This window comes from Syngnathus scovelli, chromosome 9 (genome assembly GCF_024217435.2).
Source record: "Syngnathus scovelli strain Florida chromosome 9, RoL_Ssco_1.2, whole genome shotgun sequence".
Taxonomy (NCBI): domain Eukaryota; kingdom Metazoa; phylum Chordata; class Actinopteri; order Syngnathiformes; family Syngnathidae; genus Syngnathus; species Syngnathus scovelli.
The window spans coordinates 3,266,755-3,281,339 of record NC_090855.1 but is presented as its reverse complement, the minus strand read 5'-3'; the positions used below and the strand labels follow the sequence as shown (position 1 = coordinate 3,281,339).

Sequence of the window (14,585 nt, the reverse complement as noted above, 5' to 3'; positions counted from 1 at the left end):
GGTCTGCCCCGCCCCTATTTGTTTTGTTTACACAAAAAAAAAGCCTTACAATACATGGTCACGCCTCCTGATTGGCTGTTTGATCTGTGACGTTTTTTCAGTTCATGACTTCAACCACACCCAATGGATTTAGTAATTAAAGCACCTGTTCATGTGTCAGGATGGCCGAGCGGTCCAAGGCGCTGCGTTTAGGTCGCAGTCTCCCCTGGAGGCGTGGGTTCGAATCCCACTTCTGACAAAGTTCTTTTACTGAAGAACCAATGAGAATCTTTAGTGATCATTAAGAATCACACACCTGTATAATGTAGTACCTAAAGTTGAATCTTATGTGTCAGGATGGCCGAGCGGTCTAAGGCGCTGCGTTCAGGTCGCAGTCTCCCCTGGAGGCGTGGGTTCGAATCCCACTTCTGACAAAGTCCTTTTACTGAAGAATCAATGAGAATCCTCTTTTTGTGATCATTGAGAATCACACGCCCATTGAATTTAGTAACTAAAGCACCTATTCATGTGTCAGGATGGCCGAGCGGTCTAAGGCGCTGCGTTCAGGTCGCAGTCTCCCCTGGAGGCGTGGGTTCGAATCCCACTTCTGACAAAGTTCTTTTACTGAAGAATCAATGAGAATCCTCAGTTTGTGATCGTTGAGAATCCCACACCCGATGAATGTAGTAATTAAAGCTGAGTCTTACGTGTTAGGATGGCCGAGCGGTCTAAGGCGCTGCGTTAAGGTCGCAGTCTCCCCTGGAGGCGTGGGTTCGAATCCTATTTCTGACAAACTCCTTTTACTGAAGAATTAGTGAGAATCCTCAGTTTGATCATTGAGAATAACACACCCAATGAATTTAGTAACTAAAGCACCTGTTCATGTGTCAGGATGGCCGAGCGGTCCAAGGCGCTGCGTTCAGGTCGCAGTCTCCCCTGGAGGCGTGGGTTCGAATCCCACTTCTGACAAAGTTTTTTTACTGAAGAACCAATGAGAATCTTTAGTGATCATTAAGAATGACACACCCAATGAATTTAGTACCTAAGGTTGAATCTTATGTGTCAGGATGGCCGAGCGGTCTAAGGCGCTGCGTTAAGGTCGCAGTCTCCCCTGGAGGCGTGGGTTCGAATCCCACTTCTGACAAACTCCTTTTACTGAAGAATCAATGAGAATCCTCAGTTTGTGATCATTGAGAATCACACACCCAATGAATTTAGTAACTAAAGCACCTGTTCATGTGTCAGGATGGCCGAGCGGTCTAAGGCGCTGCGTTAAGGTCGCAGTCTCCCCTGGAGGCGTGGGTTCGAATCCCACTTCTGACATCGTCCTTTTACTGAAGAATCAATGAGAATCCTCAGTTTGTGATCATTGAGAATCACACACCCATTGAATTTAGTAACAAAAGCACCTATTCATGTGTCAGGATGGCCGAGCGGTCTAAGGCGCTGCGTTAAGGTCGCAGTCTCCCCTGGAGGCGTGGGTTCGAATCCCACTTCTGACATAGTCCTTTTACTGAAGAATCAATGAGAATCCTCAGTTTGTGATCATTGAGAATCACACACCCATTGAATTTAGTAACAAAAGCACCTGTTCATGTGTCAGGATGGCCGAGCGGTCTAAGGCGCTGCGTTCAGGTCGCAGTCTCCCCTGGAGGCGTGGGTTCGAATCCCACTTCTGACAAAGTTCTTTTACTGAAGAATCAATGAGAATCCTCAGTTTGTGATCGTTGAGAATCCCACACCCGATGAATGTAGTAATTAAAGCTGAGTCTTACATGTCAGGATGGCCGAGCGGTCTAAGGCGCTGCGTTAAGGTCGCAGTCTCCCCTGGAGACGTGGGTTCGAATCCCACTTCTGACAAACTCCTTTTACTAAAGAATCATTGAGAATCCTCAGTTTGATCATTGAGAATCACACACCCAATGAATTTAGTAACTAAAGGACCTGTTCATGTGTCAGGATGGCCGAGCGGTCCAAGGCGCTGCGTTCAGGTTGCAGTCTCCCCTGGAGGCGTGGGTTCGAATCCTACTTCTGACAAACTCCTTTTACTGAAGAATCATTGAGAATCCTCAGTTTGATCATTGAGAATCACACACCCAATGAATTTAGTAACTAAAGCACCTGTTCATGTGTCAGGATGGCCGAGCGGTCCAAGGCGCTGCGTTCAGGTCGCAGTCTCCCCTGGAGGCGTGGGTTCGAATCCCACTTCTGACAAAGTTCTTTTACTGAAGAATCAATGAGAATCCTCAGTTTCTGTTCATTGAGAATCACACACCCATTGAATTTAGTAACTAAAGCACCTATTCATGTGTCAGGATGGCCGAGCGGTCCAAGGCGCTGCGTTCAGGTCGCAGTCTCCCCTGGAGGCGTGGGTTCGAATCCCACTTCTGACAAAGTTCTTTTACTGAAGAACCAATGAGAATCTTTAGTGATCATTAAGAATCACACACCTGATGGATGTAGTACCTAAAATTGAATCTTATGTGTCAGGATGGCCGAGCGGTCTAAGGCGCTGCGTTAAGGTCGCAGTCTCCCCTGGAGGCGTGGGTTCGAATCCCACTTCTGACAAAGTCCTTTTACTGAAGAATCAATGAGAATCCTCAGTTTCTGTTCATTGAGAATCACACACCCATTGAATTTAGTAACTAAAGCACCTATTCATGTGTCAGGATGGCCGAGCGGTCAAAGGCGCTGCGTTCAGGTTGCAGTCTCACCCGGAGGCGTGGGTTCGAATCCCACTTCTGACAAAGTTCTTTTACTGAAGAATCAATGAGAATCCTCAGTTTGTGATCGTTGAGAATCCCACACCCGATGAATGTAGTAATTAAAGCTGAGTCTTACGTGTTAGGATGGCCGAGCGGTCTAAGGCGCTGTGTTAAGGTCGCAGTCTCCCCTGGAGGCGTGGGTTCGAATCCCACTTCTGACAAACTCCTTTTACTGAAGAATTAGTGAGAATCCTCAGTTTGATCATTGAGAATCACACACCCAATGAATTTAGTAACTAAAGCACCTGTTCATGTGTCAGGATGGCCGAGCGGTCCAAGGCGCTGCGTTCAGGTCGCAGTCTCCCCTGGAGGCGTGGGTTCGAATCCCACTTCTGACAAAGTTTTTTTACTGAAGAACCAATGAGAATCTTTAGTGATCATTAAGAATGACACACCCAATGAATTTAGTACCTAAAGTTGAATCTTATGTGTCAGGATGGCCGAGCGGTCTAAGGCGCTGCGTTAAGGTCGCAGTCTCCCCTGGAGGCGTGGGTTCGAATCCCACTTCTGACAAACTCCTTTTACTGAAGAATCAATGAGAATCCTCAGTTTGTGATCATTGAGAATCACACACCCAATGAATTTAGTAACTAAAGCACCTGTTCATGTGTCAGGATGGCCGAGCGGTCTAAGGCGCTGCGTTAAGGTCGCAGTCTCCCCTGGAGGCGTGGGTTCGAATCCCACTTCTGACATCGTCCTTTTACTGAAGAATCAATGAGAATCCTCAGTTTGTGATCATTGAGAATCACACACCCATTGAATTTAGTAACAAAAGCACCAATCATGTGTCAGGATGGCCGAGCGGTCTAAGGCGCTGCGTTAAGGTCGCAGTCTCCCCTGGAGGCGTGGGTTCGAATCCCACTTCTGACAAACTCCTTTTACTAAAGAATCATTGAGAATCCTCATGAATTTAGTAACTAAAGCACCTGTTCATGTGTCAGGATGGCCGAGCGGTCCAAGGCGCTGCGTTCAGGTTGCAGTCTCCCCTGGAGGCGTGGGTTCAAATCCCACTTCTGACAAAGTTCTTTTACTGAAGAACCAATGAGAATCTTTAGTGATCATTGAGAATCACACACCTGATGAATGTAGTACCTAAAGTTGAATCTCATGTGTCAGGATGGCCGAGCGGTCTAAGGCGCTGCGTTAAGGTCGCAGTCTCCCCTGGAGGCGTGGGTTCGAATCCCACTTCTGACAAAGTCCTTTTACTGAAGAATCAATGAGAATCCTCAGTTTGTGATCATTGAGAATCACACACCCATTGAATTTAGTAACTAAAGCTCCTATTCATGTGTCAGGATGGCCGAGCAGTCTAAGGCAGGTCTAAGTTCAGGTCGCAGTCTCCACTGGAGGCGTGGGTTCGAATCCCACGTCTGACAAAGTTCTCTTACTGAAGAATCACTCATTTTGTGATCATTGAGAATCACACACCCGATGAATGTAGTAACCTTGCGTGTCAGGTTGGCCGAGCGGTCTAAGGCGCTATGTTAAGGTCGCAGTCTCCCCTGGAGGCGTGGGTTCAAAACCCCCTTTCTGACAAACTCCTTTTACTGAAGAATCAATGAGAATCTTGAGTTTGTGATCGCTGAGAATCACAAACCCGATGAATGTAGTAACTACTGTTGGCTAATGAGTGAACGATTCGTTCAAAGAAACGAATCTGTTTAGTGAACGAGAGTGAACGAATTTGGGTGTTTTTTTTTCAGTTCACATGACTTCGACCAGTAGGTGTCGGTAATGCGCATGAAGCTGGTGCCACCTCGCCGTTAAACAAAACGAAGAAGAAAATGGCGTAACTTCCCGGTCACAAACGAGTCTTGAATTGCATTTCACGTTTACTAACAGAACGGGTCTGCGAGTGAACAAGTCAGTGAGTGAGTGATTTGCATATGCAGTTCATCGCGAGAACGGATCAGTGAGGGAACGTATCCTGACTTTCTCGTTCGCGAGCGAGTCAATGGGTGAACTGCCTTCCCTCTGCATCAACGGATCAGTCAGAGAACGTGTTGCGTCTCCCTCCTGGTGTCAACTATGGAAGCCAGAATGTCGATTTACGATTTGCCAAGGAAAGAAAGAACCACTCACTGAAACACCACTTCTTTTATGCGCGTCTTCTCCAAGCTAACGGCTAACTTTATTGCATGAAGGGATGCGCCGTTATGCAACAACGGGGAGATTAGGCTTCTCCTTGGGTCATCTTGATTTTATAACACTTAAAATAATGTTTATGCATATATGCGCCTAAATATTGTTATCCAATATATCTACTGCAATTTCACATTAGATTGCTGGTTTGAAATTTACTTACTTTATTATTATGATTATTATTTTAATAAACATTAAAACCTGTTCAAACTTCTCTGGTGTGTTATTTTATTTTTTATTTTTTTGGGCATGAAAACAAAAATCTGACATTTGGTTAACTGCTTTATATGACAATATGTATTTGTATTTTACGTTGTGTAATATGTGTTGGTGTCCCCCAAAATAAAGAGCAAGTAGTCAAATACACATTCTTGACACGTACAAAAAATGCATAAAGTGTCCGTGTGACGTCACAGATCAAACAGCCAATCACAAAGTGGGGGTGAGGGTGGGTGTGGCACTTTTCACTTTCACTTAAGCTTTGGCCATGATTTTTCCCTAATGAACTGGCCTGTTATTAGATACACCTAAAAATTGTGGTGTACCTAATGGAGTGTCACAGTGACGTCACAGATCAAACAGCCAATCAGAAAGTGGGGGTGAGGGCGGGTGTGGCACTTTTCACTTTCACTTAAGCTTTGGCCATGATTTTTCCCTAATGAACTGGCCTGTTATTAGGTACAACTAAAAATGGCGGTGTACCTAATGGAGTGTCCAAGTGATGTCACAGATCAACCAGCCAATCAGAAAGTGACCCTCGTTAAACACACCTGCGTGAAAACTTTTAGCCACTTTCACGGTCAAAAGGAGCTAAAAGTTTTCACGCACCTGCACTTAACGAGGGAATCACACGGACACTCCATTAGGTACACCGCCATTTTCAAGTGTACCTAATAACAGGCCACTTTATTAGGGAAATATCATGGTCAAAGGTCACAGGTCCCAAGCTCTAGTCCTCGGGCCGCGTTCCAACATGTTTTCCAAGTGACCCTCGTTAAGTGCAGGTGCGTGAAAACTTTTAGCCACTTTCACGTTCAAAAAGAGCTAAAACTTTTCACGCACCTGCACTTAACGAGGGAATCACACAGACACTCCATTAGGTACACCGCCATTTTCAAGTGTACCACTTTATTAGGGAAATATCATGGTCAAAGGTCACAGGTGTCAAGCTCTAGTCCTCAGGGCCGCATTCCAACATGTTTTCCAAGATTCACCTCGTGTATTTCCCTAATAAAGTGGCCTGTTATTAGGTACACTTGAAAATGACGGTGTACCTAATGGAGTGTCCAAGTGACGTCACAGCTCAAACAGCCAATCAGGAGGTGGGGGCGGGTGTGGCACTTTTCACTTTCACTTAAGCTTTCTCCCTATTGGCCTGTGATGCACATCACTAGTTCAAAACAACTTTATCCCGTCATGTCAAAACAGCTGACTGGTTAGTGACGCAGGCTCTTGCTGAGTAAGATCTTGGTTCGATCCTGATTGCGAGAAAATGCTTTTATTGTACCCTTTATTTATCTTTTTTTTTTTTTTTTACCTCGTGTAGTGTACCTATTGAAGTATCCATGAGGTGTACCTACATATGTTGTCATATAAAGCAGTTAACCAAATGTCTGATTTTTATGTTTTAATTGGCGAATATAAAAACAAGGAATAAAACACCAGACAAGTTTCAACATAAATGTTTATTAAAATATTAAAAGTAAATTTCAAACCAGCAATCCAATGTGAAATTGCAGTAGATATATTGGATAACAATATTTAGGCGTATATATGCATACACGTTATTTAAAAACTACTACAAGTGTTATAAAATCAAGATTACCCAAAGAGAAGCATAATCTCCCCGTTGTTGCATAACGAACGGCGCATCCCTTCATGCAATAAATGCAATCTTAGCTTGGAGAAAACGTGCATAAAAGAAGTGATGTTCTTTCTTTCCTTGACACATCGTAAATCGACATTCTGGCTTCCATAGTTCACGCCTGGAGACTGATCCGTTGATGCACGGGAAGGCAGTTCACCTACTCATTCATAAACAGGAAGTGACGTCATTTTCTTCTTCGTTTTGATTTACGGCTTGGTGGCACCAGCTTCAATGCGCATTACCGACATCTACTGGTTGAAGTCATATGAACTGAAAAAAGAACCGGCCTTGACTGCTCAGTGACAGACGGCCAGTGAAGAAAAGAACCAAGACAAAAAGATTGAGTGAAATGTCACAGAAAGCTTTCCAGTGAAAAGAAAGTTGTTCGTGTGTTATGTCACGTACACACAAATTCTACTCAAGCACTCTTTTCACACACACCGAGAAAAACACTATCAAGAATATAATTGTGGCTCCCATTTGTTTTATTTGGGAAAAAAAACAACAAACATTATATTTAACAATTTTGATGTTTCCATAGTTGAACTTGGTTGGGGCCACATCAATAAATTAGGGTGGGACCACCTGACATGCTTAATCTTGCTTTGCAAAATTTAACATGTCTTTAATTTAGTTATTATGTCTTAAAAGTATATAGTAAATGTAGGAATGGTATCAATACCAAGTATTGGTATTGACAGCCCTCTGGTTAGGGTTAAAAAAAATGTTGAAGAATAAAATATTGACATTAATTTCATTCATTATAAGTAAAATTGATATGTTAAGATTCAAAGGTATTTTCCCTAAAATTATTTGTCATTGTTGGGGAAATTTTAGGTATCAAAAGTATCAGTGACTAGTGAAGAACTGAGTGCTCGTACTAGTACAGTCTGAAAAAAGTGGTATCGAACATCCTTCGTAAATACAACATGCCCAAGAAAACAAAATGTGGGGACAATTGGCAGCTAAGCAACTCTCTCAAATGTACACGTTTCCCTATAAATGTCACCCAAGAAAGTCTTCACATGACAAATATTGTGTCTACATCAAGACGTTCTTCTCCACCTCGTCGCTGTTCTTACTGCTTTTACTTGAACGCTTGATGGCAATGATGAGGATCAGAACTGCAAAGACCAACAACAGTGGTTGATTAGTTTAGGAATTGTAGAGAGTGAGCAGAAGAAGCAACTGAGTAAAGTTGGTGACACTCACCACAGAAGCCCAACGTTCCAGCCAGGATGCCGATGGTGACTCCTGGGCCGTATTTGAAGCTGTGCTCGTCAGGCGCCATGTAACAGTAGCCCAGCTCTGTGCATGTGCACACGTTTACTGGTGGATGGAGAAATAGTTTAGCATATGAACATTTTTTTATTTGAACACAAAACTCACCACACAACAATTATTTATTTATTTATTATTATTATCCTTTTTTTTTAAATACTTAATATTTAATATTATTTTTTTTAAATTTCTCATTTTTATTTTTTATTTTATTCATTTTTTATTGTAACACAAAACTCCACACAATTATTTATTTATTTATGTATTATTATTATCATTTTTTTTTAAAATACTTGATATTTAATATTAATTAAAAAAAATTGTTTGTTTTTTAAATTTCTCATTTTTATTTTATTCTTTTTATTATCACTCATTTATTATTTTTTTTAAAATGAAAATTAACCTGCTTCACTCACCCTCCAAGGGCTGCGTGACTCCCATTCCCGCATTATCTTTTATGTTGATGGGCAGGGTGAACGTCTTGTCTTCCGTTGGGGTTTTCTTCAGGATCAACCTGGCTGTGGTTCCTGCACAGTACACAACAGAGGAACGTGACGGAAGTGCACACAAGTATATCGCAAAGTCCTCGCATCACTTACCATCAATGGTTTGCAGCTCCCAGTTGTGGGATTTCTTGCCCTGGGCAAAGGTAAAGGTGAAGGGCTGCGAGAAAGGGGCGTTGTCTCCATCTTGAGCCCTGATGACCACCGGCTCGGGTTTCTTCAAGCACATGAAGGCCTGCGTCTCGATCAATTTCGGGACGTTGTCGTTCACGTCCAACAGTCTCACTGACACCACGCGCTCGTTGAAGTTTTCAGGGTTATCTGCGGGGTGGATTTGACATATGGGAATTACGTGGACTTCAATTTTTTTTAAAAAAAATGTTTCTGACCTTTCTCAAAGGCAGTGACAATGACTTCAAAGGTTTCCAGGGTTTCTCTATCCAAGTTGTCTTTGGTCTTGATTTGTCCTGTGGCCGCGTCGATCTCCAGCCATCCTTTGGTGTCGCCCTCCAAGTTGAATCTGCACGACAAACATCAACACCGGTTCAAACAAAGTCAGAGAAAACTAATCAATAGTTTCCTCATGTATGCACACGTGATAGAGGCAAAGCCCAAAACAAGCAGGCAGATTTAAAGTGCGAGGAATTATTGATGGCTTTGTGATTGATGCGCACGTGCTGCTTTTGAGGTCAGTCGACTCCATCGCATCACTCACGCACGGCATTAATAGAATGTTCCAGAAGGGGGCGGGGCAGAGTTTCCGCTGGTGGTCTTTTACCGTATCTCTTTGCCCTCGGGGTCCTTGGCCTCGACAGTGAGCAACACGGCTCCCTTCGTGGTGTTTTCGGGCACAACCACATCCAGAACGTCCAGGTTGAATTCAGGGACCTCGTCAACGTCGGTGACGGACACCGACGCGAAAGCGGTGGATTCCGAACCGTACTCAAGGCCCTTCATTAAAGGTTCCGGGTTGCGAGCGTCGATTTTCAACTTGTATGAGGACGAGGACTCAAAGTCAAGAGGCTGTGGACGAGTGGATGGATGGCAATGAAATAGATGGATGACATTAGCTTAATTATGCTAGCAAGGTCACATTTGTACCTTTGCAATGACGACATGGCCGACGCCTTTTCCGTCCGTTTCCACGGCGAACACCTCGTCGTCGTTGCCGGCTGTGATGTGAAACTCGATGAAGGAGCTGCCGCTATCGGCGTCGTCGTCATCCGTCGCGTTGACGGTGAGCACCGTTTGTCCCACGGCGGCGTCTTCGGCTACCGTGTAGCTGCCGTACTGCGTCATAATATATTATTGAGTCCTCTCCTGATTATCGTGATTATCCAACACCCTGCGATGATTGCGCGCTTACATCATTCTTTTCAAACAGCGGTAGCTCGTTGTTTACATCGATGACCTTGATCACGACCTTGCAGACGACGCTGTAAGCTAAAGGAAAAGAAGTGATGAGAAAACAAGTATATCGATGTGTGTGTGTGTGTGTGTGTGTGTGTGTGTGTGTGTGTTACCTGGATCACTGACTCTGACATCCAGATTGTACACTTGATGATCTCTGCGTTGCAACGAACGCAGCGCTTGGATTTGACCTGAGTTAGCGTCGATGGTGAAGGCTTCGGGCGAAGTGGAGGGCTGCTGGGACATGATGGCGTAGGTCAGCAGGGCGTTTAACGTGTCCGCTTCGTCCGCGTCCAAGGCCAACAGTTGCCCGACCAGGCTACCTGAAAGCACGCCCGAGATTGACATTCAGATTGAAACGGTGACATGTTGAAGAACACAAAGATGGAGGCCTCACCGACAGGCTCGTGCTCCTGCACTTCAAATACGCTCTCCTGTTCGCCGCACACGGGCGCGTTGTCGTTCACATCTTCCACCACAACCTGAATCTCCATCGGAGGATCCACCTGGTTCTGATATTCATCCTCGGCCATCACGACCAAGATGTACTGCGAGCAAATAGAGCTCAAGGTCAAAATTGTAACCTTCGCCATGGTGATGTTGCGCAACATTCACCATGTCCTTCTCCTCCCTGTCCAGCTCCTCTGTGAGCAGGATTTCTCCATCTTCAGTAATCTGGAAGGGGAACTTCAGTTCTCGTTCTTTCTGCACAAGCCTGTAGATGGCACTGGGCTCATTGGACTGGACCTAAAACCAGAACACATTTTAATTGCGTTGCGTCGGCACGCGAGTGAATTTTCTCCTCACTGAGGTAATAGCTCGTGGGTAGGAACCCTCCAGATGCTCCTGGATGGTGATCGGACCAGGGTTGACCCACAGGTTGGGCTTCACCGCAATCTGCACCCTGGTGATGCCGCTCAGCGCCATCTCGGACTCTCCCGCCATATCGTGGACCTTCACGATTAAGGTATAATCGGGGTCCTCCAGAGGGTCCAGGTTTCTGTGTCTCATTTCTGACACCATAGAAGAAGATGTAACTTGAATGGCTACATGAAATAAAAATCAAACGCACCTGCTCTTTCCACACAGGTGAAGAAGGGGTTTTGGTCGAAGGGGATGGTCGGCGAGGGACAGTAGTCGTTAAATTTCGCCTTGAGAGAATCAGCGCTGCGATCTTCTCCTCGGGCGAATTGGATGGTCTCTTTGGTGTCGAGCATCTCCTGTCCTGTCATACAAGGATGGAGCAGCGTTAGGAAAACAACTCCATGCAGATTTGGCCGGTCTATTCAGTCATGTGCAATCTCCCGAGATTCATTCCGGCATTCCGCTGCCAATCTGAGTTAATCTTACTCACACAAGATGATCTGCGTAATCTGGTTTTTACTCGGACAGATTACGGACAGACACTTTCCACGTGAGGCCGCCGAGTGGTACCTAGCTCGTTTGTGGAGATCTCGCCCGTGTTGGGGTCCACTTGGAAGAGCACATTGTTGTGTCGGGTGGGGATCTGGCTGACCAGGCTGTACGTCAGACGAGCGTTGGGGGTGGCGGGGTCGTCTTTGTCCAACGCAAACACGCGAGTGAACGGGACGCCTGGAATGAAACATACCAATGCGTCCTCAGTTGGATTGAAATTGAAAATGTTAAAAATAGAATACACACCTGCTGGTGAGTACTCTCGGACCAAAGCGGTGTAGGTACTCTGGTTGAAGTATGGAGCGTGGTCGTTGATGTCCAGAACGTTGATGGTCACGTAAATGGGACCCTCAACGACTTCACCGTTCTGTAACGCCTCCACCTGTAGACAACCACAGAGTTCAAGGAAAAATAGAGGTCAATTTTCTAGTTTTAAAATCCACAAGATATTTTTCTCCACGCACCCCAACGAGATAGTTGTCATTGCGGGACCAGTCCAGAGGTTTGTCCAAATAAAGCCAAGCATCATCTGAGATCTTGATGGCATCGCTGCCTTCTCCGCTCAATCTGAAAGCGTCCACACCAGGATGTTCCACCTGGAACTGATGACCAAGACATTTGATCAATTTACAAAATGGAACAATTTGTGAGCACATTTGTGTGTGTGCGTGTAGTACCCGACAGAGGACGTAGGGCACAGGCGTGCCCTCTTGCACATCCAGCACCACATTCTGAAAGGGGATCTTCTTGTCCTCCAGGCCCAACCCAGCAACCTATCAAAAGTCATGTTAAAAAGTGTATTAGCATAAGTGTGCACACCCTCCAAACCAATCACAATAGAAGTCGACACACACTTGCCACCATTTAGAGTAACTTCTGATTAACCCCAAATAAAGTCAATTGTTTTAGAAAATACCTTTTTAAATATGAAATAAAACTTGAATATATAATTTAAAGGAGTTAATAATATTTTCAGTGGTTTTCTGAGAACTAAAGCGGGCTAGCTTTTTTTTCACCATATTGCAATCTGAAAGCTGAACATGGAAGAAATAATCTTTTCACTCCAGCTCCCAAATGTCAATGGAGCAAGCAAGCTGAGTTATTGATTGAACCGGCATGACATGGAAATATGTCTGGCAATTCTTAGACATGCGGGACGGGACAAAGGACACCTTTTCGCTTCAATGAATCAACCATGAGTCACATTTTTACATCACGTATGGCTTATCAGGAAATGGAGTGTGGCTCCTCTCCGAGAGGTTTTTTCGTGTGTTTTGACATTTTCTTATGAATATGCAGTGTACTCACAGAGCCGAGCAAGAGTGCCAGAAGACACAGATGCACCAAGAGAGTCATCATCAATCTGCGGATAAACAAGGAGACAGAGAGTAAAATGTGTTTTTTTTATGTAAAATATTTTTTTTGTACAAATGGTGAAATTTGAGTTCCAAAAGGGTCAACTACAATAATGCAGGCCCCAGTAAAAAAATAATAAAATAAATTAAAAAACTACAATAACATCTTCTGTACACCGTAACCATCTCCAGGGGGCGGCCATTTTTAAAAACCTTACCTTATCTATGGCATAATAAAACATTTGGTCATAATACTACAGACACATGAACATGACTCAAGAAGTACAAGTGACCCTGGTAGACAAGAGTGAAGGTGACATTGAGTGGCAGCGGCGGCTAATGACCTTTTTATTTTAAAGTCACCAACCTGAACCACGCCCTAGTTAACAACTACATATCTAATCTACTTATTTTAAATTTGCTTTTGCTTTCCAGAGGACTATGACACATATTGCATGATATATACCATCATGTAGTATTTTCACTTTCTTTGAGTGACAGCACTAGTGCACAAAACCATGTACTGCAAAAAATGCATAATGTATAACAATCATTATTTGTTGGATTGTCACATATTATTCTCATATATTTAATATGGCCCTTAGATGACTATCTTAAAAAAAAAGAAAAATGCAGCAGATAGGATTAAATCAAAAGCATTGACAAATCCACCAAAACTGTCAAATAAATAAATATTCTTCTTTTTCCAATGACTAGATTCAATAACCTTAAGTTCTTGTCGTCACCTTTTGCAAACAACCAAGGTCATGCTCAGGAAACCCCTGACAACACATGCTAAGAAGGCCTCCACGTATATAAAAAAAAATCAACACTAAAATCCCCTTTAAAAAACAACAAGCTTAATTAAATACATGAATGAAAGCATGTGTGGACGAGAGTCGAGGCGACGTACCTTTCTCCGGAAAGATCCTGACAATCACTCCGGGTGTGACTGATGTAAAGGCTCTTCCTGGCCTGTCAAACGTTAACCACGTTAACCAGCACTCTTTTATTGGATCTAATCATTGTCTAATCAGTACGTTTTCCCACCGATAGGCGCCTGGCTCAACATGAAGGGAGGAAGAAATACTGTAAGGACTCGAGTTTTTTCTTTCGTGCTTTAAAGACAGACACATTTGTCACAATGAAAAAAAAACTAGCACGAAAAATAAGAAAAATTTCAAACATTTTTAAATAAGAAACGATGCATTTCTAAAATATGATACTGTATAAAAAATACAGTAATGACATGAATTAAAAGGACTGTAAATAATTAAATAGCTTTCGCTACATGTTTCGCATCAATCGACATTGCGCTGCTCCTTCCGGTGTGCACACCTTGGCCACCTGGGGGCAGTATAATATAGACAAGTCGGCTACATTTGAGTCAAGCACAGTTCATTTCGTCATTCTTTGCAAAAGATAAAGAATTCCTACCGATGACATTGTTTATATTGTCTGTCTACATGTGTTGTGTCACCATTTTTGTTCAACTACCTGTTGCAAATATGGATTTACCATTTTGAGGCCATCCTATACTGTGACCGATACAAGCACAAGGTAAGAACGTGAAGAAATCATGGGCAAGACTTTGACCTGCACTAGTGGGAGCGCTTCCTGTCAGATTGTCCATTAGCTGGGCTGATAAGGCCACGTGTCGTCAATAGTGCTGATGGATCATCGCATCGGAGCAATCCCTCCAGATCGCTGCGGTCACCCGGGAGGTCACCCGGCAGGTCACCTTGGAGCAACCGACCTAGTTGATATCCAAGCATATTTACACGTCAAAAAAATCAGCATTGAGATCTTGCAACATCCTGCGGAGGAGGGGGGGAGAAGAAAAAAAAAAGGCAATCGTGTGAATCCT

The 14,585-nt window shown here is 43.9% G+C and overlaps 1 protein-coding gene and 22 non-coding genes across 24 annotated transcripts; 22 read left to right on the top strand and 1 right to left on the bottom strand.

Moving 5' to 3' along the window:
- The first annotated feature begins 155 nt into the window (after positions 1 to 155).
- trnal-uag (transfer RNA leucine (anticodon UAG)) lies at positions 156 to 238 on the top strand. The gene has a single exon. It is a non-coding gene; the product is annotated as a tRNA-Leu (tRNA).
- Positions 239 to 330: 92 nt separating this feature from the next.
- trnal-cag (transfer RNA leucine (anticodon CAG)) lies at positions 331 to 413 on the top strand. The gene has a single exon. It is a non-coding gene; the product is annotated as a tRNA-Leu (tRNA).
- A 96-nt stretch (positions 414 to 509) lies between these two features.
- On the top strand, positions 510 to 592 carry trnal-cag (transfer RNA leucine (anticodon CAG)). The gene has a single exon. It is a non-coding gene; the product is annotated as a tRNA-Leu (tRNA).
- Positions 593 to 688: 96 nt separating this feature from the next.
- Positions 689 to 771, top strand: trnal-aag (transfer RNA leucine (anticodon AAG)). The gene has a single exon. It is a non-coding gene; the product is annotated as a tRNA-Leu (tRNA).
- A 94-nt stretch (positions 772 to 865) lies between these two features.
- trnal-cag (transfer RNA leucine (anticodon CAG)) lies at positions 866 to 948 on the top strand. The gene has a single exon. It is a non-coding gene; the product is annotated as a tRNA-Leu (tRNA).
- Positions 949 to 1,040: 92 nt separating this feature from the next.
- Positions 1,041 to 1,123, top strand: trnal-aag (transfer RNA leucine (anticodon AAG)). The gene has a single exon. It is a non-coding gene; the product is annotated as a tRNA-Leu (tRNA).
- Positions 1,124 to 1,219: 96 nt separating this feature from the next.
- Positions 1,220 to 1,302, top strand: trnal-aag (transfer RNA leucine (anticodon AAG)). Its single transcript has one exon. It is a non-coding gene; the product is annotated as a tRNA-Leu (tRNA).
- Positions 1,303 to 1,398: 96 nt separating this feature from the next.
- trnal-aag (transfer RNA leucine (anticodon AAG)) lies at positions 1,399 to 1,481 on the top strand. The gene has a single exon. It is a non-coding gene; the product is annotated as a tRNA-Leu (tRNA).
- Positions 1,482 to 1,577: 96 nt separating this feature from the next.
- Positions 1,578 to 1,660, top strand: trnal-cag (transfer RNA leucine (anticodon CAG)). The gene has a single exon. It is a non-coding gene; the product is annotated as a tRNA-Leu (tRNA).
- A 96-nt stretch (positions 1,661 to 1,756) lies between these two features.
- trnal-aag (transfer RNA leucine (anticodon AAG)) lies at positions 1,757 to 1,839 on the top strand. The gene has a single exon. It is a non-coding gene; the product is annotated as a tRNA-Leu (tRNA).
- Positions 1,840 to 1,933: 94 nt separating this feature from the next.
- On the top strand, positions 1,934 to 2,016 carry trnal-cag (transfer RNA leucine (anticodon CAG)). The gene has a single exon. It is a non-coding gene; the product is annotated as a tRNA-Leu (tRNA).
- A 94-nt stretch (positions 2,017 to 2,110) lies between these two features.
- trnal-cag (transfer RNA leucine (anticodon CAG)) lies at positions 2,111 to 2,193 on the top strand. Its single transcript has one exon. It is a non-coding gene; the product is annotated as a tRNA-Leu (tRNA).
- Positions 2,194 to 2,289: 96 nt separating this feature from the next.
- On the top strand, positions 2,290 to 2,372 carry trnal-cag (transfer RNA leucine (anticodon CAG)). The gene has a single exon. It is a non-coding gene; the product is annotated as a tRNA-Leu (tRNA).
- Positions 2,373 to 2,464: 92 nt separating this feature from the next.
- On the top strand, positions 2,465 to 2,547 carry trnal-aag (transfer RNA leucine (anticodon AAG)). The gene has a single exon. It is a non-coding gene; the product is annotated as a tRNA-Leu (tRNA).
- Positions 2,548 to 2,643: 96 nt separating this feature from the next.
- trnal-cag (transfer RNA leucine (anticodon CAG)) lies at positions 2,644 to 2,726 on the top strand. The gene is given in 2 exon segments: positions 2,644 to 2,681; positions 2,692 to 2,726. It is a non-coding gene; the product is annotated as a tRNA-Leu (tRNA).
- Positions 2,727 to 2,822: 96 nt separating this feature from the next.
- Positions 2,823 to 2,905, top strand: trnal-aag (transfer RNA leucine (anticodon AAG)). Its single transcript has one exon. It is a non-coding gene; the product is annotated as a tRNA-Leu (tRNA).
- A 94-nt stretch (positions 2,906 to 2,999) lies between these two features.
- trnal-cag (transfer RNA leucine (anticodon CAG)) lies at positions 3,000 to 3,082 on the top strand. Its single transcript has one exon. It is a non-coding gene; the product is annotated as a tRNA-Leu (tRNA).
- A 92-nt stretch (positions 3,083 to 3,174) lies between these two features.
- Positions 3,175 to 3,257, top strand: trnal-aag (transfer RNA leucine (anticodon AAG)). The gene has a single exon. It is a non-coding gene; the product is annotated as a tRNA-Leu (tRNA).
- Positions 3,258 to 3,353: 96 nt separating this feature from the next.
- Positions 3,354 to 3,436, top strand: trnal-aag (transfer RNA leucine (anticodon AAG)). Its single transcript has one exon. It is a non-coding gene; the product is annotated as a tRNA-Leu (tRNA).
- Positions 3,437 to 3,531: 95 nt separating this feature from the next.
- Positions 3,532 to 3,614, top strand: trnal-aag (transfer RNA leucine (anticodon AAG)). The gene has a single exon. It is a non-coding gene; the product is annotated as a tRNA-Leu (tRNA).
- Positions 3,615 to 3,680: 66 nt separating this feature from the next.
- Positions 3,681 to 3,763, top strand: trnal-cag (transfer RNA leucine (anticodon CAG)). The gene has a single exon. It is a non-coding gene; the product is annotated as a tRNA-Leu (tRNA).
- A 92-nt stretch (positions 3,764 to 3,855) lies between these two features.
- trnal-aag (transfer RNA leucine (anticodon AAG)) lies at positions 3,856 to 3,938 on the top strand. The gene has a single exon. It is a non-coding gene; the product is annotated as a tRNA-Leu (tRNA).
- A 3,279-nt stretch (positions 3,939 to 7,217) lies between these two features.
- cdh17 (cadherin 17, LI cadherin (liver-intestine)) lies at positions 7,218 to 13,712 on the bottom strand. 2 transcript variants are annotated; one of them, XM_049730826.1, is made up of 19 exons: positions 13,632 to 13,712; positions 12,672 to 12,726; positions 12,041 to 12,136; positions 11,828 to 11,965; positions 11,610 to 11,745; positions 11,382 to 11,540; positions 11,020 to 11,172; positions 10,755 to 10,960; positions 10,563 to 10,694; positions 10,345 to 10,495; positions 10,061 to 10,270; positions 9,904 to 9,980; positions 9,639 to 9,827; positions 9,316 to 9,560; positions 8,927 to 9,057; positions 8,634 to 8,858; positions 8,451 to 8,561; positions 7,966 to 8,082; positions 7,218 to 7,877 (listed from the first exon to the last, which is right to left on the bottom strand). In XM_049730826.1, exons 2-19 carry the CDS (start codon positions 12,720 to 12,722, stop codon positions 7,795 to 7,797), a joined length of 2,610 nt encoding a protein of 869 aa, XP_049586783.1. In that variant the 5' UTR covers positions 12,723 to 12,726; positions 13,632 to 13,712; the 3' UTR covers positions 7,218 to 7,794. The 2 variants fall into 2 exon arrangements, with proteins under 2 accessions (XP_049586783.1, XP_049586782.1); XM_049730825.1 differs by lacking the exon at positions 13,632 to 13,712 and adding an exon at positions 13,465 to 13,502.
- Between the last annotated feature and the right edge of the window lie 873 nt (positions 13,713 to 14,585).